The sequence below is a fragment of the Hyposmocoma kahamanoa genome, unplaced genomic scaffold (genome assembly GCF_003589595.1).
Source record: "Hyposmocoma kahamanoa isolate Upper Pololo Valley unplaced genomic scaffold, ASM358959v1 192, whole genome shotgun sequence".
Lineage (NCBI taxonomy): Eukaryota > Metazoa > Arthropoda > Insecta > Lepidoptera > Cosmopterigidae > Hyposmocoma > Hyposmocoma kahamanoa.
Window position 1 is genome coordinate 12,776,510 of NW_020653719.1, and position 22,235 is coordinate 12,798,744.

Sequence of the window (22,235 nt, forward strand, 5' to 3'; positions counted from 1 at the left end):
AGAATCAAATTTTGCTTTCAATAACCATATAATCTTGAATTTCACATGTTTTGAGTTACAACATTGAAATTATTCTTCCCCTTTTAATTTTAAATATATTTGGTAGTTACGAAATTGTTTAGATGTCTGTAATAAACTACACATAAATAATATAAATAGTAATAATACATACATACATACATTTTTGAGTTAATGCACTATTGTATTAACAGTGCGGCATTACGTATGTTCTGTTAAGTTTATTATGTTAAGCGTTGTAAACAATATATAGTAATCATACAAGAAACGTTATTGTTTTGTTTTATTTTTCCTTGTTTATGCTGAATCTATTGTAAACTTAAAATATTGGCGTACACATTAAAACTGTGTTTGCAAACTATGCTCATGTTTTTAAAGCTGTTTTGTATGAAGAATTCTCGATTTTCATTTTGGGTTTGTACTTGTTACAGAGTTAGACCAGATCCTAGGATAAAACTATTAGCGCCTTATAAGGAAAAAACGTTAAACAGAACCTAAGACTCAATTTACATTGTCACGGAACGGTATTGAAGTTACGTTACATTGACATAAAGTTTTTTCCGCGGCGATATAAATTGAGTATAATGGTAGTTTTTCCACCGGCAAGATCGAGACGAGGGGAGAAGAGAATTGAAATCTCGCCGAGATATTTCCACCAGTGCTGTTCAGTTCATCTAGCGATAAATACGCGGCTGAAGTAACATGTCCCGTAAATTATTATTATTATTAAATATGTTAACGGAAGACGAATCAGATGAAATCGTCTTTTTTTTAATCTTAAGTCGTAAATACCCCACAATCTCGCGATTGATTTGATTGATAGTGCGGGCATTCACGAACGGCGCGAGAAATCCTGTTTCCGTTGCAGAGTATAATACTCTACGTAGGCAGCAATATGGCAAAAGCAATATAATAATATTTCATATTACATCAACAAATATTTAAATTCTCGCCTCACTCATCCTCGTCAATCCAGACGATTTCCACCGAAGATGGTCTAGAACAGAATTGAAATTTTGCCACACAAGTTTTAATCCTCGTCTCGCCTACTTAGTGGAAAGCATGTCCATACAACACAGCACTATGGGACCTGTAAAGGGCCTGAAACGTTGGTTTCTTTGAGAAACAAAAATACGCAATTTCAATCCGGGTAAAAATAGTTTCATTGCCTATGTGTAACAATCGCGAAAACCTAAGAACTCGATGTTTATTTGTATTTAATTTTTTTTTCTTCACTTATTTAGAATAAAGAACAAACAGTAATTTAAGTTTAAAAGGCTGACTGTATAATAATTTTTATTGGTTGTATTTTTTTAAAGATTTCAATCCTCGTCTCGTCTCGCCTCGCCGGTGGAAAACCGTCTTAAAACTACTCTAACCTGTTGTCGCTTTTTATTATTGAGTGTTCTATATTTCTCCTTTATCACAACCTGTGACCTTCGCAATCCTGCCTTAGTACCTCTACGTCATGACGTATTTCCTCCATTTTCCATCAATACTTACGGTATTTGAAAACAATATGTTTTAAATTGCAGTTATAATGACGTACATAAACATAACCAGCGTGAAGCTGTTCGTTAAAGTACAAAACGTGTTCGGCATCTGCAAAGTCGCGGCTTGCCTTATCGTCATAGGAGGTGGAATCTACGAGATCGCTAGAGGTAATATCTAAAATCTTTTATGTTTTTATCAAGTGTAAGTATGTATCATGGGCGACTCAAGATAAATAATGCACAGCATCTATTTTCAACTTCCGTGCAGCGTGTGATACGCTATTTGGTCACGTAACACGTAGAGATACTGATAACCTGTGGCGGTGGTGATAGTGACAAAGAACCTAAAGATAGATCTAATTGCAGGAATCTCAAACAATGGTTAAATCAAATCTCCGAACAATTCTCCACCAGGTGCCTAAGCGCACACATGATTAACAGCAGAAAATTGAGTCACAATCCTAAGGCTCAACTCATACTGGCGCGGAGTCGAAGCGTCGCGTCCTGTTTTTCAACTCCATCGCCAGGCGATACGCGTCGTTTTAGTGCGCCGGGATCACAGTTTGATCGGCGTCTGACGCCTCACGGCGCCCAAGTGACACGCGTCACTTCGCTTCGACACTGCGCCAGTGTGAGTTGAGCCTTAGAAGTAAGGATACGATCTAATCTGTGTAGATCTGTCAAAAATAATCTATGAGATCTGTCAAAAATAAGTACCTAAACTTGACAAAACTGCATTTTATCTAAGGCCCGAATTGATAAATCCATTTCACGTACTTAACGCGTTCATGCACAGGGTTTACCGTAAAATTAAATATTAGATTAAGATAGTACGGTTCTTTTTTCCGTTTCGCTATATTATGCATCTCAAACCATTGTAACTTTTTTATTAAAAAAAAAACCATCAAATTTCGTGGAATTACATCTATTTGCCAAGTTTCCATCGGTTACGGAAAGTTCGTCCCCTCGGTTGCCACCCTTGGAGGTGAAATATTTTCTTCAAATTGAAATGGGACTAGTATTGTGCTACCCTCTTTCCAACAAAAAAAGAATCAAAATTGATTGCCGGAGTTCGAAGTCGGTTAAAAATTACAACTCTTGAAGGCCTGTCAAGAAACTGTGTTCAAATTAATGTTTGTGTGTTTAATGGCCGACCTCCATGGTCCAGTAGCTTGCACGTGATGTTGCCATCTCTAAGGTCCCGGGTTCGATCCCCGGCCGGGTCAATGTAGAAACTAACTTTTCTTTGTCTCGGGTGGTTGTATGTGGTACAGTCGTCATTTCCGATTTCCTTAACACAAGTGCTGCTTTAGTTACGTAGGTACTTTGGGATCAGAGTCACGTGTGCTGATGTGTAATATTATTTTCACTTCTCATGTTCTTAAAGTTGGTATTTATGCTGGGTGTAGTGTAGACTGCATAAAATAGGATTTTATGCTCTAGTGCATAAAATAAAAAACCCTAATTAATAAATAATATATGTGTATAATAATAAAGGTGTGGCGGCTTTAGACGCCGCCTATTATCACCGGCTGGCTGTGGCAGTCTCTTTGGACGAGAGTCGCCAAGGAGAGTGTCACACTTGCCGTAAATGTTTGACAGTTTTTTATTACATATATTGTCATGTCAGCGATTGCGAATTGTCTGCTCGATTTGATACAATCCTGTAAAAATCACGAAACAAAATAATTATAATTATAATTCACAAAGTTCATGAGGCCGTTTTATTGTTTGTTAGGGGAGCAATAAATACCCCAAAAAAGTCTATTTGTTGTAATTTTACATTCAATTTTAATTAAATAATCGTTTATTTGTAATATTTGTAATATTGCTGTTTAATTTTCTCGCAATCGAAGTGAAAAGCAGAGTGTATAACTCGTTCATAAAGCCCATTTTACCCTCAACTTAAGTATCCACTCTCGTCTGCAGCTCTGGTGGAAATACTCGTCTCGAGTAATATGACGCGTTTTATGCACTTGTTGTACAATCTGCTACCTATATATTTTACTTTTATATAATTATTTTATATACAAAATATTTTACTTGTTTTAGTTTAATATTTGTTTTATTGAAACTGTATTAAATATATACATGTATAACAGTTTGAATGTCGTATATATAATAATGGATAGCCAATGGGCCGACTCATAGATATAGTATCTACGGGCCGGCCATATCTGTCGAACGTCCGATACCGATGGGGGAAACTTTTTTCTGTGGAAGAAACGAGTCCTTGTGTCCTTGTCTGCCGAGTATAGAACGCCGTCTGGCCAGATGGAGTGATGATCTGCAAAAGGCTACTGACAGCAGATGGAGACGACAAGCTGAGGACCGGGCTAAATAGCCTATGTCCAACAGAGAACGATTGGAGGCATTTGAGATGTAGTGCTGGAGAAGAAACAAACAAACAAATAGATATAATTCGATGAGTTTTTGAGGTCGACTTCTTTTTGATAAGAACCTAATAGAGTTCATTAATTTATTAATTTAAGCAAAAGATAATAATTTTACATAATTTTGGCAGGGAAATATTACGACAATTTTATCGGTCAAAAGTTTGTTATTGAACGAAAACGACGCCTAACTTTGTTTTACTAAACGATTTTATTTTTTATTTCCCGCTAAATAAAACTTCCTACAACGTTTCTAAAAGAAAGAAAATAACATGAGCTCTCAAATTATATTTTTGTAATGTCATTAAAATATATATATAACCGTCATTGTGAATAAAAACCGCCGAAGTATTTTAATAACCGGCAATCTGTCTCACTACCGCTACACATGTCTCTCAACCCTGACATTGGCAAAATCGTCGCGCAAAACGACGGAGCCATAGACACAAAAGTTGAAGTTGAAGTTGATTAATACACAGTTTTTAAGGATGTCGACCCACCGTCCTTTATGCGAATAGAGATGGATTATATTGAATGAAAAAGTTAATCATGAGTCAATGTAAACTTAATAATTTATGTTTAGGCCCTTGCCTGCACTACACGCTGCCGCGATCCCTATTAGATTAAAGCTCGCGGCTTAGAATAATAACGCATAGAAACCTAGTCCGCACACGCTAAGTGAGGCAAATTGAAGCGCTCCCAAAGGGCCTACACGAGCGGGCGGGCCGTCAGTGCTCAAGGTCAACTTGCACCGCGAACAGATCAAGAATTTTAGCTAAAAATGACGAAATGTGCGGTAAATGAGTGTAAAAATGCGTCAGACAAACATAAAATAGATACTAACATCATATTCCACAAGGAAGTAACGCGTTTCAACTTGTGATTTTATATAAATATTCACTAAAACAGAAAATTAACCTACTACTAAAACTAGCCTACATGAATTTGAATTTTGCCTCACTTGTGACAGTTCGTTTGATATGAAACTATCATTCTATGCGTTATTATTCTAAGGCTCGCGGCTGCCAAACTTACTGGCGAACGGAGCCCCCGCTCCGATCGCCCGTAGCTGCGATGGTGCACCGCCGCCGAGCGGAATCGACCCTCTCCCGATCACGCTCGGCAACCTCCTTCTGAAGCATCACAGGAGACCACTGACTTATGGGACTCTTGATCCGCCAACATAGCCGCTACTACGCCTGACGGAGAGAGATCTCGCCCGATTCGGGCAACACTGAAACATGCTCTGCTCTGATGCTTGTCTTGGCCAGCAAAACATCCGTATCCGCAATAACTCGATGTCGGTTAATTCGGATGTCGGATATGGATGCAAATATTTAAAAATACGCAGATGATCCACGACTGCGGCATCCCTAATACAAATAAATATCTGCGTATAGATTACATTGTTGGTGGCAACAAATCTGTTATAGCTTTTTGATTAAAATTTCTTATCTTTTAGGTAACACAAAGAACCTAAACAAGGGTTTCGAAGGCAGCAATATGGAGGCGGGCGGTATCGCATTGGCTCTGTACTCTGGATTGTGGGCGTATGACGGATGGAATAGCGTCACCGTCGTCACTGAAGAGATTATTAACCCGGGAGTGTGAGTATGATAGCAAACAAGTGTATATGTCGCAGCCGTATTGTATGAAGTGCCGTATTACATTACGGCTAGCCGGTTTGCAAAACCGCGCTGTTAATACGGCTAAAGAAAAGAAAGACTGCCGTCCGCTTTTTGTGAGATATCACAAAAACCATAACCTAGTTTTGGAATATTGAAATTGTTTAATGATATTTCAGACTTAGAATAATAACGCATAGAATGATAGTTTCATATCAAACGAACTGTCACAAGCGAGGCAAAAATCAAATTCATGTAGGCTAGTTTTAGTAGTAGGTTAATTTTTGGTTTTAGTGAATATCTATATAAAAATACAAGTTGAAACGCGTAACTTCCTTGTGTAATGTGATGTTAGTATCTATTTTATGTTTGTCTGACGTATTTTTACACTCATTTACCGCACATTTCGTCACTTTTAGCTAAAATTCTTGAGCTGTTCGTGGTGCAAGTTGACCTTGAGCATTGAAGGCCCGCCCGCTCGTGTAGGCCCATTGGAAGCGCTTCAATTTGCCTCACTTAGCGTGTGCGGACTAGGTTTCTATGCGTTATTATTCTAAGATTTCAGCTATGCATCGTTAGGGTAAGTTCCGATAAGTCAAACACGTTAACTAATTTTAATCGTTTTTAAAAGAGAATTTTGTGCTCTATTTTTTAACCGACTTCAAAATTTCATTTCAATTTCAATTCATTATAGCGCTTAATTTTTATTATAAGGTGCAATTACTTTAATGGTTGATTTTGCTATTCTCCAATTCAATGCGTTTTTCTCTCAATATACTTTCAGTAGTGAGAACCGATTTTTATTATCTCGTTGGCGCACTTTCCGATAACCGATTTCAATAAAACTTGGTAATTAAATGTAATTCCACGTACTTTTGAGGTCGGTGCTATTTAAAACGGCTATTTGACCATTTGATACTTAGCCTTTTAGTGGACGGCAGAAGAGAAATCATTCTTTGTTAGTAAATTTTCAAATGGCACGAGTCGCTCTACTACTACGCTACTTTGATCTAATTTAATTCATTTTAAAAGCGACCATTTAGCACCACTCCCGTATAAAGTGTGATTGCCGTTACACCCACTAGCTATTACTTGATTGGATTTCATTTCTATTCTTATTCTATATTTCACGACTCCATTAAAATGTATGCATTTCAATATCGTGAAAAGATTATTGTTATTATTATTTATTGAACATTGGCTATAGAGCCATCGGCTTAAATATAATAAGTAATTAAGAAAGTCATAATACTTTTAAATTAAAAATTAATTTGTCTAAAAACTGTAAGTGCGAAACAAAAACCCGCTTTTTTATTTATTGAGCATTGGCTACGAAGGCCATCAGCTTAAAAACAAAAAAAAATATAAAAAATTCGCCATTTTTTTTGTTTATTTTTTCACATAAAAACCAATCACTCCAAAAAGATTAATAGCAATCTAACAATACAATACCATTGAACTTAAAAAAATTACAGTTACGAAAACAAATGATATTTTGTTCCTTTCGTCTAAAAAGAACAGGCTAGAGACATAGATCATACTGCCTCGATGTTAATCTTACTTTAAAACATTTTTAAGTGTTTTAAATTTTTGTCTACAGAAATGTTCCACTTAGCATATCGATAGCAGTCCCTCTAATAACGGCTCTATACGTGTTCATGAACGTCGCATACATGACGGTTCTGAGTGTCACGGACATGATATCAGTGCCTGCCGTGGCTGTAGCCTTCGGAGAGATAGTGTTGGGAAGGGCTGCGTTTTTGATACCCCTGGGAGTGGCTGTATCGACTTTCGGATGCGCTATGAGTGTCCAATTTGGTGTTACTAGGTAAGTTTTAGTAATTTTTAACCGACTTCAAAAAAAGAAGGAGGGTCTCAATTCGATTGTATGTTTATTTTTTGTATGTATGTTACGCGAGAACTCAGGCATTTGTGAACTGATTTAAGGGTGGCAAACTAGGGGATGAATGACTTTTGAGGTCAATTTTTTTAGTACTCTATACTGAGATTATTGTTGCCAAGTACCGTCAAACGTCAAAACGATCTATTGATTTGACAATCAATCTGTTTAGGGTAATTATTCTAATTGAATCCACTAGTAATTTTGCGTAATGACATCTATTAAAACTGTTATGTACTACATGGGTTTTTGAAAAATATAAGGTAACAATGAATGCGCTTGAAGGCATTCAGATGACAAGTTATTGGTAGCTGTCATGAGAGGTCTATCGCCGCCTGGGGCCGGTTTTACTCCGCACCATTAACCTCTCGTGTTTGCTCGGATACTACAAGTAGGCGCGTATACACAACCAATAATACATACTTACATATCCAATTGCTGTAATGATCTGAAGTTGTCACCATTTAAGTCGTACGTTATGAAAATTAGAATTGACCAATCGCAACGACTTGACAAATTTAAAACCATATGCTTTGATTGGTTAATTTTCATTAACCGTACAATTTTAATCCACCTAATTGGTTACTTTTCAAAACTATTTTTGTATGATTAAAATAGACTAATAGATACGTTGTTCGTGTATTTCAGAGTATGTTACACTGCTGCTCAGGGTGGCCACATGTTAGAGCTATTCTCGTACGTCAATATGAAACGATTGACTCCCGCCCCCGCAGTGGCCTTCCAGGTAAAACACTATCCCCTTTACGACCATTAATTAAATGAAAGTACAAACACTGTAGTCACTTAGTCGAAAATATAGTTAAAGTTAATATGGAATATTAGATACGATATTGGATATGTCCGCCATTAAAAGAAATAACAACGTACCGCTTTTAGTTTACATTATATGAATTACGATCTAGTAGTTTGAGGCTAGAAGGCCATTTAACTTAAACTTAACTTAATTTAGGTGCTGATTAATAATGTTTAAAAATATGTTTAGTAAGTTGTCTATACTCTATTATGATAATGACACGTGATTTGTTGATGTATTTAATAGTACTACTCTACACTGATCTATCACTGTTTGACACTAACTTTAAAGGCTTAGTCCTTTTTAGTTTTTTTAATACAGTTGCTCAAAACGTGATATTTTTTGTACTATAAATCGTGCCCTGCACTAGTGCTTTTTGCTTTTCCATTTTTTTAATGTACTGTTGTTTCATGTCTTAAACATAGAACTAAAAAAGTTGTATATTTATTTAATATTTATGTGCTTTGTGACGTAAGTCATTCGTCATTAAAACTCATATTTACTTACAAACTCTTACTTGTTTAAATTGCATAGGTGTTTTATAAAACAACAGGTTACAAAAAAAAAATTGATGAATCTTATTGCGAGTAAAGGGATTATTTTTATTTATTTATTGATTTATTTATTATATGGCCAATCAAATTTCATTGATAAAACTTAAATATGATATTACAAAGTTATATACCAAATTGCAATCCTACATATGTTAACACATCGTTGTAGAGTAACAAGAAAGATCTTTTACTTACTTAATTAATAATATACTTATTTACTAAATACAAAAGCGATATGGGTGAGTACCTATATAAGTGCTACAAGAGTTTCTATTATTTTAAATATTCTGGATCTTTAGTGAAAAATACTCAAACCGGAGCTTTCATAGATATATCGTCATAAAGCCACATTTCTTATCAAGGGATTATAAAAGAGATTATTTAATAAAATACCAGATGCAGTTAAAGAACTAAATTGTAGGCAATTTAAAATAAAATTACATAATTTGTTAGTTACACAATGCTACTACAATATAAATGATTTTTTAATAGATAACATAAAATGTAAAATTTAACCACTGTGCGTGATTGAAATAAGAATTGTGTAAAATATTCGCATGCCAAGTTTTGGTGAAATGTACGATCTAATAATAATATACTATAACACCATTGTAAACTACATTTTTCAGCGAATAAATATCTTGTATTCTTGTAAAGGAAGTCCTATTCTTATACGTGTGCAAGCAAAATATCTGGCTAGGTTTTCGTAATTAGGTAGGTATGTTTATGCATAATAATCAGTTATCCACTTTTTTGAGTTATTAACATATCTTGGAATCAGCGACGTTATCTACAACCCCCTATAATATAGTTTTTTTTAAATGTCTTGTTTAGTTCCGGTTTTATTGTTAAGCAAAAACAGTAATTAACATTTCTCAAAAAAAAAAGGAACGTTAGGTGCCAATATATCGAAAGTTACCAAAATGTACATGCGTCAGTTATGACTAGAAAGGCAGTATTCGAATTTGGTCAAATCGACCCTAAGTGGTTTAAGCCGGGTACTCACTAACAAGCTGTAACTGTAGCCTTTGCATGTTATGTAACCAAAAGTCATAGTGTGTTCGCGAGCTTGTCTCTAATTGAGCCGTCTAATTGAAGACTGTTTCAAGCGTACACACTACAACCTCGTTACTGTATCTGCACGTAGCAGTTACAGCTCGCTAATGAGTACCCGGCTTTAGAAGTCTCAGTTCGCGAACGTCATGATATCGACGGTAATTAACGTATAGGTATTATGAAAACAACAACTTTACAGAAAAAAAAATAGATTGAAAATATAACTCTGCACCTGATGGAGTTTATGTTTGCAAAGTCCTAAATCGGTGAACCTCTTTCAGTGTTATTATGATCTCAAGAGAATTGCTATTCTCCATACTACAGGGCCCTCATTTTAATTCAAGCGGAATCAATCCGATTGTGTAGCCCATCCGCAATATCATAAGCCTCGAATCGAAAAAGACGCAATTTCAGATCGTAACTTTGAAAAAGGTCAAAATCCCATCTTACCTCTAGAAGGCGCTGATCGATAGCCTGGAAGTAGTTTATATTATGTTAATGGCTGTGGATATCAATTAATTCCCCTTTAATGTGAAATACAAGCGGCCAGGCTTTTTCTTTGTAATATTAAACAAATATTGTTCATGAGCTATAATTATTTTCAGAACTCCGACAAATATGCATATCAATAGATGGAAGAAGATTTGTGTGTTAAAAAGTAACTTATAAGTTACCGCTCGCTAATATGGGTAGATGGTGTTAATCGTAATTGAAATAAATGAATAGCCGGCAGTATCCCTAAAGCGTGAGACACACTGACAATGTAATTCCGTGTATATTTATATGGACGACAACACACCACGAAAGGGCCCGTTCCTGGCTGCTTAGTGATGTATTGTCGTCCATATACCCGACCCGCACGCAGAGAACACGTGTTCTCTGCGTGCTTCGTGCTTAAAAATCAGTAAAATAAATCTCTAGCCAAATTCAATGTAGAATAAATGTCAACAAACAAAAACATATGATTTTTAGGGTTTTCATCTCAGATTATTTCTCAGTTACCACAATTTAAATATTTTCCTACGAAATTCGACTAGATTATGGATAATACTAAATCTTGAAGCTGTTTATAATGAATGTTATTCAACAGAAGTTTCAAATCACTTAAAAATGACATAAAAATGACGTGTAATTAATTATTTGTAAATTTGTGTCGTCTCTAGTGACTTTTCGATTTGAAGGGAGAGATTGCAAACATTCGAGTTCTGGTGGTAATTCAAGTTCAGAATCGGAAATAGATGCTGGAGAATATAATATGAAGTAAATTAATATCAAATAAAATCTTATAATTTTGTATCTTTGCATGTACCATTATCTACCATCTAGCAATAAATATTAATAGGATGCAAAAACTTATGTTTATTCCTAAAATATACATATCAATAGGTATTTTGTAAACTTTATAATTATTGACTAGGTAAGTATTACTTCTACATAACACAATTATCTACTTACCTATTTAAATTCCAATTACGAGAGCAGGGCGTGGGCAGAGCGAGACATAATAATGAGCATTGAAAAAAAAATGTTCTTTTCCTATGCCATCATTGGTTAACTAACAACGTTTTGTTATTAAACATTCTACATCGAATTTGGCTAGAGTATAGTTGATTTGTCAGAAATTAGAGTAGCTTTGATTAATTGCAGCTCGTCAATGTAAAACAAATTAATATTTGGTATATATTTTGGTATATTTGGTACTCGTCGCGAAATCTGGTATACACAATAGATACTAAATAACCGACTACGCTATCTAGTATCTAGATTTGCGGTTCTCTTGATTTAGGTCCATGGTGCTATGCAAAAGAAGTGTGAATAATAATTATTGAATTAATTAAATTTTTATCGAATTGATATTCAATTATTTTTTGTGAAATTACTCCACTAGTTTGTTATAATTATTAATACAAAGATCGAACACTCAGAAAAGATTCCTTCGATCCGGTCGGATTCGAACCGACGTCTTCTTGCATACCGTGCCAGACGCTATACCAACTAAGCCACGGAACGAACCAACGGACCTCACGAATTTTCTATGTGCTTGCGTCGTGTCTTTGTACTTGGTCTTTCAACGGTATGCAAGAAGACGTCGGTTCGAATCCGACCGGATCGAAGGAATTTTTTCTGAGTGTTTTTTCTGAGTGTCCGATCTTTGTATTAATAATTATAATAATTATTGAAATTTAAAAAAACATTTTTCTCCTTTTCAGGCCATCCTAACATCAATATTTATAGTAGTGGGCAACATTAAGACTCTAATAGAATTCGCGTCATGGTTCTTATGGTTTTTCTACGGTCTTGCAATGGTCGCCTTGCTCGTCCTAAGAAAAACACAGGCAGACAAAATCCGACCTTATAGAGTACCTACCCCAGTGCCATGTTTTGTACTTTTAGTGGCGATATTTTTGTCCGTCCTGCCAATTGTACATGACCCGTCTATTAAGTACCTGATTGCCATTGGTTTTATTGTGATTGGAGTCGCGGTGTATACTTTGTTCGTGTATTACAAGAAAACACCGAAACGGTTATTAAGTGAGTATATATTTTATTTATTTATAATTAAAAACTAAATTTAGGACGAAACGATGTTAAACGAGAAAAACGTACTTATTACAGACGATGTAGACCCCTTGGGCGATTAGTGTCAAAATGATCAGGGCTTTTAAAAATCTACGAAAATAATCATTTTGGACACTGCAAAAATTAAAACAAATTACTTTCCGGCCTTGTCCAGGAAATCGGCTACGTTAAACTTTTAAATATTTGACAATAATTGGATATGTATGTATTTGTATCGAAGTGGCTAAAGAAAAATGCCATAGAGCTTAGTCGTACGCTCGTTTTTCAACTATTTGTTTAGCGCGTTTGTTTTTGAATTTTTTGCTTGTTTTTAAAAGGTCTATAGTTAGGAAGAAAAAAGAAAAAAAAGTTGTTATATAGATCAGAATGTTGGGCGATGAAAAGGGAGGATGAAACAACTGTGCTTGTAGCGGAAATGCGAATGTTGAGATGGATGTGTGGAGTGACAAGAAAGGATAAGATAAGGAATGAGTACATCAGGGGAAGTTTAAAAGTGGCGCCAGTGCCGGAAAAGATGAGGAATAATAGGTTAGCGTGGTATGGACATGTCATGCGGAGGGAAGAATGTCATGTGACGAGAAGAGTGCTAAGTATGAATGTGGAGGGATATAAGAGGAAAGGAAGGCCAAAGAAAAGATGGAAGAATTGTGTGACAGATGACATGGATAAGAAAGGTGTGAGTATAAAAATTACGGCTGATAGGGGAGAATGGAAGAAAAACACATGTTGTGCCGCCCCACCTAGCGTGGGACAAGGACAGGAAGAACGTGGACAGGAAGACGTTAGCACTGAGGCGCTGTGCGCTAGATGATTAGATCCTGGGTTCGATATAGCCATTTCGTAACTAAAGTTTTATCTTTTTCAGGAAAACTAACAATCCTGACTCAAATATTCTTGGAGAGCGTGCCACCGAGCCGAAAAGACTGATTTTGTTTTAAGTTACGGAATAGGATACGAAGAAATGCTAATTATATAATAATACAATGCAATAAATAGTATTAGATATATCCAACTGTTTTAGAGTTCTTATTACTACAGATTGCAATAGGCAAAGTATTACCTTAACTTACAAGTAATAAATATAGAGTAGATTTGATGATTTGACTACCTCGGTAGCTTAACGGTCTACATTGTTGACACTGGATAGCCAACTTTTCACTTCACTAGCTCGGAAAGGAAATGGAAAAAATGCTTGTGAGCGTAGATTTCTAATGAGAAAGCATTTTTTCCACGCTAGCGTGGAAAAGGTTTTTGGAATCCTTAACTTAACGATGATCTGTGGTGCACCTTACTTTTTCTTTCAATGAAAAACAGCAGTAGAGCTGCTTGTAGTGCCACCTTACCTATTTCCGCTGCCAAGCAGTAACGTGAGCATTGCTGCGTTCCGGTTTGGAAGGGTAAGAGTGCTGGTGAAATTACGTGCACATGGGACTTGTCAACTTTTGTCTCAGGGTGACGGGCGTACATTAGTTATGTAATTTTATTACATATAAAAATAATTTATATCCGTTGGTTTATTTTATTCTTATTATTGGTGACATTAAATTGACAACGATAACTAATTTCGTTTATTAAAACTGATTTGTTATAGTTCAACTGTTTTTCTTTAATTACCATTTTCCTCGCCATAGTGAAGTGAAAAGTTGTGTGTTTCGCTAGGCAGTAAAGTTGTTTTGCGTCTCGTGCCTTGAAACCCTCGCTATGCTCAGGTTCTATTATTGAATCAAATAATCTGAGGGTCGTATTCTAGAACTCTACTCAATGCTTAAGTCAGGACTTGAGTATGATTCAAAGCACTAGAAATCATACTCAAGTCCTTGCCATTAGGGTCGTATTTCCAGTGCTTGTGTTGCCAGTGCAATCCTGACTTGAGCATTAAATAGAGTTCTAGAATACGACCCTGGACTCCTTTGCTTGCTCAGGTGTTAATACGAGCACTAGCATCAAACAACAACTTTCCAGCCTTGCTGTAAAACATTGCATCAGTTTCGGCTTTCACGATACCTCATCGTGTAGAATGGTAAAAGCCTTAACCCTTGACGGCGAGCGAATTAATTTTTATATTACTGTTATTTCATATTCACACTTTAGTAGCGGTAGACCTCCTTGTGCAACTGCCGCCTTACATGTTTCTGCCGCCAAGTAGTAATGTGCGCATTACTTAGTAGCTGTGCCTATGTGATCTTTGCGTTGTAAAACTGGCGCTGCAACTGTTATGGACAGGCGTGTCGCTTACCACCAGACCCATCACTTGTTGTTCTCGTCACTTGATGTCATAAAAAAAATATTAGAGGTTGTCCCTCATACATAACAGCGAACTGCTTGAAAATAATATAAGTCATTCGTTACTTCTCGTTTGAGCGGAAGAGAGGAAAATGAACCCAGACTCCAGATTTATAGGAACAATGGAGAGCTAAATGAAACACGAAGAAAATATGGTAACTGTTTATTTTTAAATATTAGAAACGAAATTTGATTACACACGTAATAATTTAATACATAATTTTTATTTAACTTTTATTTGGTGTGTAAATATATGATGTAATTGTAAACAAACAAACTACAGTTTATAACACTAATAATACGTTCCGAATGAAAGACTGACAAGTTACTAGTGGACCCTGAAATATATAAATACACTGTCCACCAATACCAACCCCACATTTTACGTTTAAAGCGTGAAACATACAGAGAACGGGCGCGGCACCCGATCTGCGCCCGTCCCGCACCCGCACGTTGTGTGTTGTCGTCCATATAAATTCACGGAATAACACCCGCCGTGCACCCGACCCGACACGCGCCCGTCCCGCACCAGCTGTCAGTGTGTTTCACGCTTAAATGTCGTATGACATATCGGCTAACACATGAAATGCCCTGCGTAAACAGTATAACAACGCGTTCAGGATGCTGTTGGGCTGCCGCGCTACTGCAGCGCGTCAGGAAGGTTCGTGGAGGCGCGCAACAACGGCTTTCTCGCTATAATGCTTGTGTGCGCGGTAGCCAGAACGTGCGTATTGGTAATGCTTGTGAACGGGTTTAATAGTCCCTGGCACCTGATAAAAAGGGTCATAGATGTAATTTAACAATTTCACAGTCCCCCATTTCATGGCCGAAATCAACCTCGTAAGTCCACCGGATTTTTTGTGAAATGCCGTTGTTTTTGTCTCTTACTCTCATATTATATCCAAATTATCTAATTTTTGAAAAATGACACCTATGAAATACATAATTCACAAATTTTAAAAATCACGGCTTTGATCTACAAGTTTAACCAAAATATTTGACATTGCAGTTAGTAGTTGGCGTGAAAGTTGTGTCAACTGCATGCAAATTGCATATTTTGCACTTAACTAGCAGCTAATCGAATATGGAATGCTGATGTTAGGCCGGCCACATACAGTCGGAACTCCGTTTCGAAATTCCGTTTCGTTACGAACTTCATTCGTTATAAACATCACAGACATACATTTATTTCCGTTCGGATTATCAAGACTCAGCTGAGAGACGGGAGACATTGAGTCCAGAAGTTCTCTCGGCGAAAATACGTAAGGAATTTACGACTGCGCGTTGCGACCCTTCAAAATCTATGCAAGAATAATACAGAAATACCTAATGAAAAAAATTCGGACGGAATAATACTGTGTGTGTGTTTTAAGTCTTTGTAAAATTTTGTTGCCTTCGAAATTCCGAAACGGAACCATTTGTATGTGGCCAGTCTTAGCCAACAATTACAGTCTGTCATTTTGAAGTAAAATGTCGGTTTGGTATATTTAACCATTTATGCAAAAGAATTGGGCACTTTAATCTTTAAATTTCTACAAGATGGCTATGAATAAAAATTACACGCGTAAGCTTTTTAGTTTGACCGCAATCTTACGATGTGACCAACGGTGGTGTGTTTTCACCTAAAACTGCCTATGCACTCTAGCTTTGAATAAGTATAATATCGGGATACATAGATTTTTCAATTATTTGCATTTCGTTAGGCCTTACTTATGTATATTAGGCCTTATTAATATTCTCTTAAGACAAGTTTGGTACCCTCATTTTATGATGGTCAATGTTTTATTTTAATTTTTTATTTCTATATGAATGGTAACTTAAAAAAAACTAATTGCACCTTTGGCGTCGAATGCTAACAACAAAATAAATTACTAATTTAATAACAATTTCTTCTATAACTTAAAAACGAATAATAAAAGCTATTATTAAAGTAGAAAATGTTCCGAACGAGTGTCAAAATAAACAATAATATAGGAATCATAACGGTGCTCCCACACTGTCACATTGGTAAATATTTTTAATAACGGCACATGTCCCTTATTAACGCTTGATAAGTTGATTAAAATTCCGCGCTATGGGAGAGTCGGAACCGACATTGCCTACAGTCTTTTTGATGTTTCTTTGCATTTGTCCAAGGGCCAATGCTTTGATTCGGAAATTACTTAGAAACATAATTTCTTAGGTTTTCACAATTGTTACACATTGACACTATTTTATCGGACCTACTAAATCGCGTATATTTGTTTTTTCAAACAATTCAGTGTCTCGTGCCCATGGGTAAGGACCCATATAAAGGTATAGAGCCCAAAACATTGGCGTGTTGGAAAAAAACCAATATGTACACGATTTAAAGTACACACGGAGATTTTTAAATTGCATCGATGCAACCGCTTAAAAATTACAAGTGTAGTGATACAATCGCGGGTTTGTATTGATGCAGTCGCGCGTTTGCATCGTTGTTAAAAGTAGCCATGTGTAACCGCTCTTAGATCAGAAAAATGTAGTCCCACTACTCAAAGTGGTTGTTAAATATTAGTTGAAATAAACAATTTAAACTGATTGGTCATCATATGTTTCAGTTTGGATTGACCAATCACATGATTTCAAAAACTAAAGTTTAGTCTTAGCATTGGTCATTTTGAATTACCGTAGTGTACGAAGTAAGAACACCTGCTTAAATAATTCGGTTACAATAGGAAACGGTCTGACAGCTGACATTCAAATATCATTATTAATTAAACAAACTCTAAAGGTAACAACACATACAAACAACTGCACATTTAGTGAAACAAAAGAAGTGAGAATATAAAATATTAATAGTAATAATACCTAATTACACACACAATTAGCAATTCTATTAACAACTTTTAACATCCACTTACTCAACTTTTATTGGGAAAAAAACTTAAATTAAAAAAGGCATATTTAGATTTTGTGTTAGACAAATTAATAAATAAATTAGTAAATTACAGTTTAAAATTGATTAGCAAAGTTTAATAAACTAAAAAAAGAAACTTCAAGTTTACGGAATTTACTAATAACAACCTATAACAACTCGACAAATTATTAGTAGGAAATTAAAATAAATTAATGAAAAAAAGACGTTCGAATTTTTTATTTGAAATTAGCCCTAAAATAAAAACGTAAAAAAACGGCCAGACTTTCGAAAAAACTAAAAGAAAATTGTGTTTTTACTTGCGCTAAATGTGCTGAAGTTTGTTCGGAATTCATTTTATTAAGAGCTTTCAGACCAGTTCCCGCTGTACAGTACAAATATTTTCTCAATATCTGTCAGCAGTCCTCAGATTTACGAATGCACCCGAATACAAATTTCATGCGAAATAATAATAGGATTTGTCATTTGTAATAATTTGAATTCGGAACTAAATACTTTTTGTCGATTTTATACCAAGGAAGTTAAGAGGGAGCAGAGGAAAAATTCCTAATCTTCGATTTGATTTTAGAGGGGTATATCCACATTAAAGTTAAAAATAAAATATTGTACGAGTAACTACATGATATATTCAAGCATAAACATCAATCAGAAACATAAAACAATAAAGTTTCCTCGATAGATAGAAATCACGAAATGACCTCTAATTTTCACATTTTTACGATTCATCCTCGAAATGCTACAGGTTATTAGGACAAAAATTAGATAATTAATTATATTTATGCATAATCGAGAACTGTCACTACGGATTTTTTTTAATCCCTTTACTTTTAGAGTTATTCCGCTAAAACGAATTTGGTACTTTTAATGCGCAAAATTCAACATCTCCTGTCGCATGTCACGCGAACTTTAGGCATATATATTGTTTCACAAATTTGGGCGGAGCCAACGTCAAAACTTTTTTGGTATGCTCCCTCTTAACAAAAATATAACCAAAATAAAGAGTAGCTATAAATAAAGTAAAAGATGGAAATTCGAGGACAGTCGAACACGAATATTGCCGAGAGAACATAGTTATACTGTAAGCAAAATTTACTAGTACAATAAAAAAGTACCTTAAAACGTTGGAAAACATTTTTAAAATACAGAAAGAAAATATACATTGATCTGTTATATCTACATCTACCTAAATATAAACTCATATTCTCATTTTGATTTTGTTATTATTATCACATTACATAAATATCTACCTAATATGTAACTAGTACTTATAATTTTGCCTCGAGGCTATTCTACATTTACTAAAGCACTTTTGTGGTACACAGGTAAGTAATGTACTTATTTAAACAAATATAAAGCTGAGTGGTTGCAAAGTTTACTACGTTTGTACACACAAGGCTGTTGGAGATGAGTGTGGGTCGACCTTAAAAGATAAACATTTCATCAAACTAAATGCTGGTTTACACGAGTAAGGTGGTAAATAAGATCTAGTAAATGATTATCACTAATATCAGGTTTTTTACCACGGTATGACTTTTTTTTTTATTTTCCCGATATTTCGGAACGATGGGAAGGCGAAAACGGGGTATTTTCACCCCCTTAAGCAAAATAGGAAAAATGTTACGTTCACCAAAAGACCACCTTCCTTTACAAACACCGGGTGTCTATAAAGTGAATTGCAGTTGTGGGAGCTCGTATATCGGTCAGACTAAACCATTGACTTAGAAATAAATGGACGACGGGTCTAATACAAAAACCACGAAAAAATGTCCCAAGTCAACCTATTTAAACGTAGTGACATGTAAAGGAATATGAAAAAGCAAAAACGTTGAATTTAAATTGTAATGTCATCGCAGTACTGTCTAATTTTGCTTGCTTCGCTGTCAGAAGAAACAAACGAAGACTAAAGCGTGAATGACGCTTTGTATACGATTTTAACGCCCTATAAGTTCGGACACTTTTTAGCGCGGCCCCGACGTCCATATAATTGTAAGTCAATGGACTAAACGAACAATTGTCGATCATATGAAGGACCACATCCGAGCAGTAAAAAACAATGATGCACAGAAGTCGGCTATAGCATAACATCTCACACAGACTGATACTAACCACTGGATCGAGTTGCATAGCCCCCAGGTACTCTCGACAGAACGTCACTACATACCACGGTTGGTACGAGAAGCCATCGAGATCACGAAGTACAAAACATTTAACCGTGATGATGGTTTTAAACTGTCCAGTGCATGGAATTCGGTCCTTAGTGCGTGCAGTAATAAAAATAAAAACACCTCGAGTTCAGTTTCGCGTGCGGATACAGTGAGTGTGGTTTGTGTGAAGTGAGTGACAATGGTAACGCCACAACAAATCGCGATGAAGGTAGTCGTCGACAGCGCAAGAGGGTAGACAGATATGTCTGCTCTTAAAGCTGTCATCTGCCGCTGTCCAGCCAACCCGTGACCATGGAGCGTGCAACCGTTCCGAAATATCGGGAAAATAAAAAGAAGTCATACCGTGGTAAGAAACCTGATATTAGTGATAATCATTTAGTGAATAACCACGAAAGTCTTAAAATCTATAAAGATCTAGAAAAGTTTGACCAGTCCAAAGAGGGTGCATTAATTTACCATGTAATATGATTTTTGTTTCAGGGTCATGAATATATTTTCTAATTGGTTCTAATATAAAAACGCGAAAAAGCTTTATTTCCCTGCAAACACTGCTATTTCAAGTTTCTCTTTATTTAAAGGCATTAAAGGAGACATTAGAATTAAATTTTTAATCAATTCATATTCAAATACATTTTGTGAAATTACTTCACTACTTTGTAATAATTATTAATACAAAGATGGAACATTCAGAAAAAATCCTACGATCCGGCCGGATTCGAACCGACGTCTCCTAGCAAAACTTGCCAGACGCTATGCCAACTGCCAACCGAACCAGCGGACCTCACGAATTTTTCTTGTTGTCGGATCTTTGTACTTGGCTTTCAACGACTTTTTAGACGTAGCGCCATCTATGAGAAACTTATGAAAGTATTTCGTCACCCAGTTAGATACTTTTTTGTTTGATACCTTTACAGCTACCAGCCGTGGCTAGAGATGTCGCTTTTAACTGTAATAAAATTTTTATTGAATTATAAATTTGAATTGAATATTCAATTACATTTTGTGAAATTACTCCACTAGTTTGTTATAAATATTAATACAAAGATCGAACACTCAGAAAAAAATCCTTTGATCCGGTCGGATTCAAAACGACGACGTCTCCTTGCAAACCGTGGGGACATTGTATTTAAAATTAATAGTATATTTCACATTTCAATCAAAATTCAAAGAACCTAGAAATATGTAGATCTGCAAGATTATGTAAATACCACTTTGTAGCAATGCAAGTAGGCAGCTATGCACAAAAACCATTGTGACAGCCATAAAAGCAAAGTTTCAGATGTATAGCTACTCATTTCTACATAGCCGCCCAATTAAATAGAAAACAATACTGCCAAATCAGAAATAGATCTTTTTGAAAATTGTAACAAATGTTCTTCTGCTTACTGTTTGTATAAACCGGTCAGAGCTTGAAGTGACAAAGTGGTACATAACATAAAAGTTTTTTTTTTCTACATCTCACATAAATTGGTGGCACTGAATATGATTTTCTTGTAATAGTATGGATCTAAAGCTCAATTTACATTGTCAAGGAACAGAATGGAAGGGAACTTTTGTAAACATATGGTAATTAACTTCATTTGAACTGTGTAACGTACAAAATAGATAGCTAAAAATAGGTCGTACGGATTCCAAAAAACTCGCCCAATCTCGCTACCGTATCGTATATATAGTCTGTCTTTTTTGAAGATAGAGTAAAATGACAGTTATTGCACAAACTTGTTGCCCTCTTGGGAGCTGCTAGTGATTGCAATCGATAAATATTCCATCGATTATCGACTGAATGTTGGTGACGCTTATGTATTGAATGGCCGAACTTGTTTCATTTAAATCATCCTCGAGCCATTATTCGTTTAACTGCTGGGCACAAGTTCATTTGGATTATCCATTTTTGTATGTTCATACATTCATACACCACATTTAGAATTATATTATTAAAAATGCAAAGAGGAGACATATTTGAAAGTTTTGCATTTTAATTCAATGTAGATAATCAAAATCGCCTGTCCTTATTAAAATGTATATGAATTAAAATTTATTTCGAAACTAGTAGGCCAGCGGTCAAAATAATAATAATAATAATAACGCACACACTCAACATAGTCGCGCACTAGGGTAACCCTGTGTCGCGGGTCCCATGGACACACACACATAGATAACCACAAATCACACCCAAACTCACGAGAGAAACAAATGTAGGCCATACAAATATTTCTCCCGGCCCGGGAATCGAACCCGGGACCTCTGCGTGGCAGTCCTAAACAGGACAAAGAAGGCAATAACACAATCAATATTAATTAGAACGTAGTAACATTCACAATTCTTTCATACTTCTTTCATAATCTATCGATAAAAGTGTCGACAACAACTACATGACTGTTTAAAATTTTATGGAAACTGGTAACCCTGCAAATGTCATTTTACTCCAAAGAATAGAGTAATAGAGGAATGGAATTTT

General features: G+C 35.6%; 1 protein-coding gene across 1 annotated transcript; it reads left to right on the plus strand.

Moving 5' to 3' along the window:
- The first annotated feature begins 1,537 nt into the window (after positions 1-1,537).
- LOC113226602 (b(0,+)-type amino acid transporter 1-like) lies at positions 1,538-13,588 on the plus strand. The gene is made up of 6 exons (XM_026459303.1): positions 1,538-1,679; positions 5,367-5,511; positions 7,130-7,357; positions 8,078-8,174; positions 12,064-12,385; positions 13,299-13,588. The coding sequence occupies exons 1-6, from the start codon at positions 1,559-1,561 to the stop codon at positions 13,358-13,360; spliced, it is 975 nt and encodes a 324-aa protein (XP_026315088.1). The 5' UTR covers positions 1,538-1,558; the 3' UTR covers positions 13,361-13,588.
- The last annotated feature ends 8,647 nt before the right edge of the window (positions 13,589-22,235 follow it).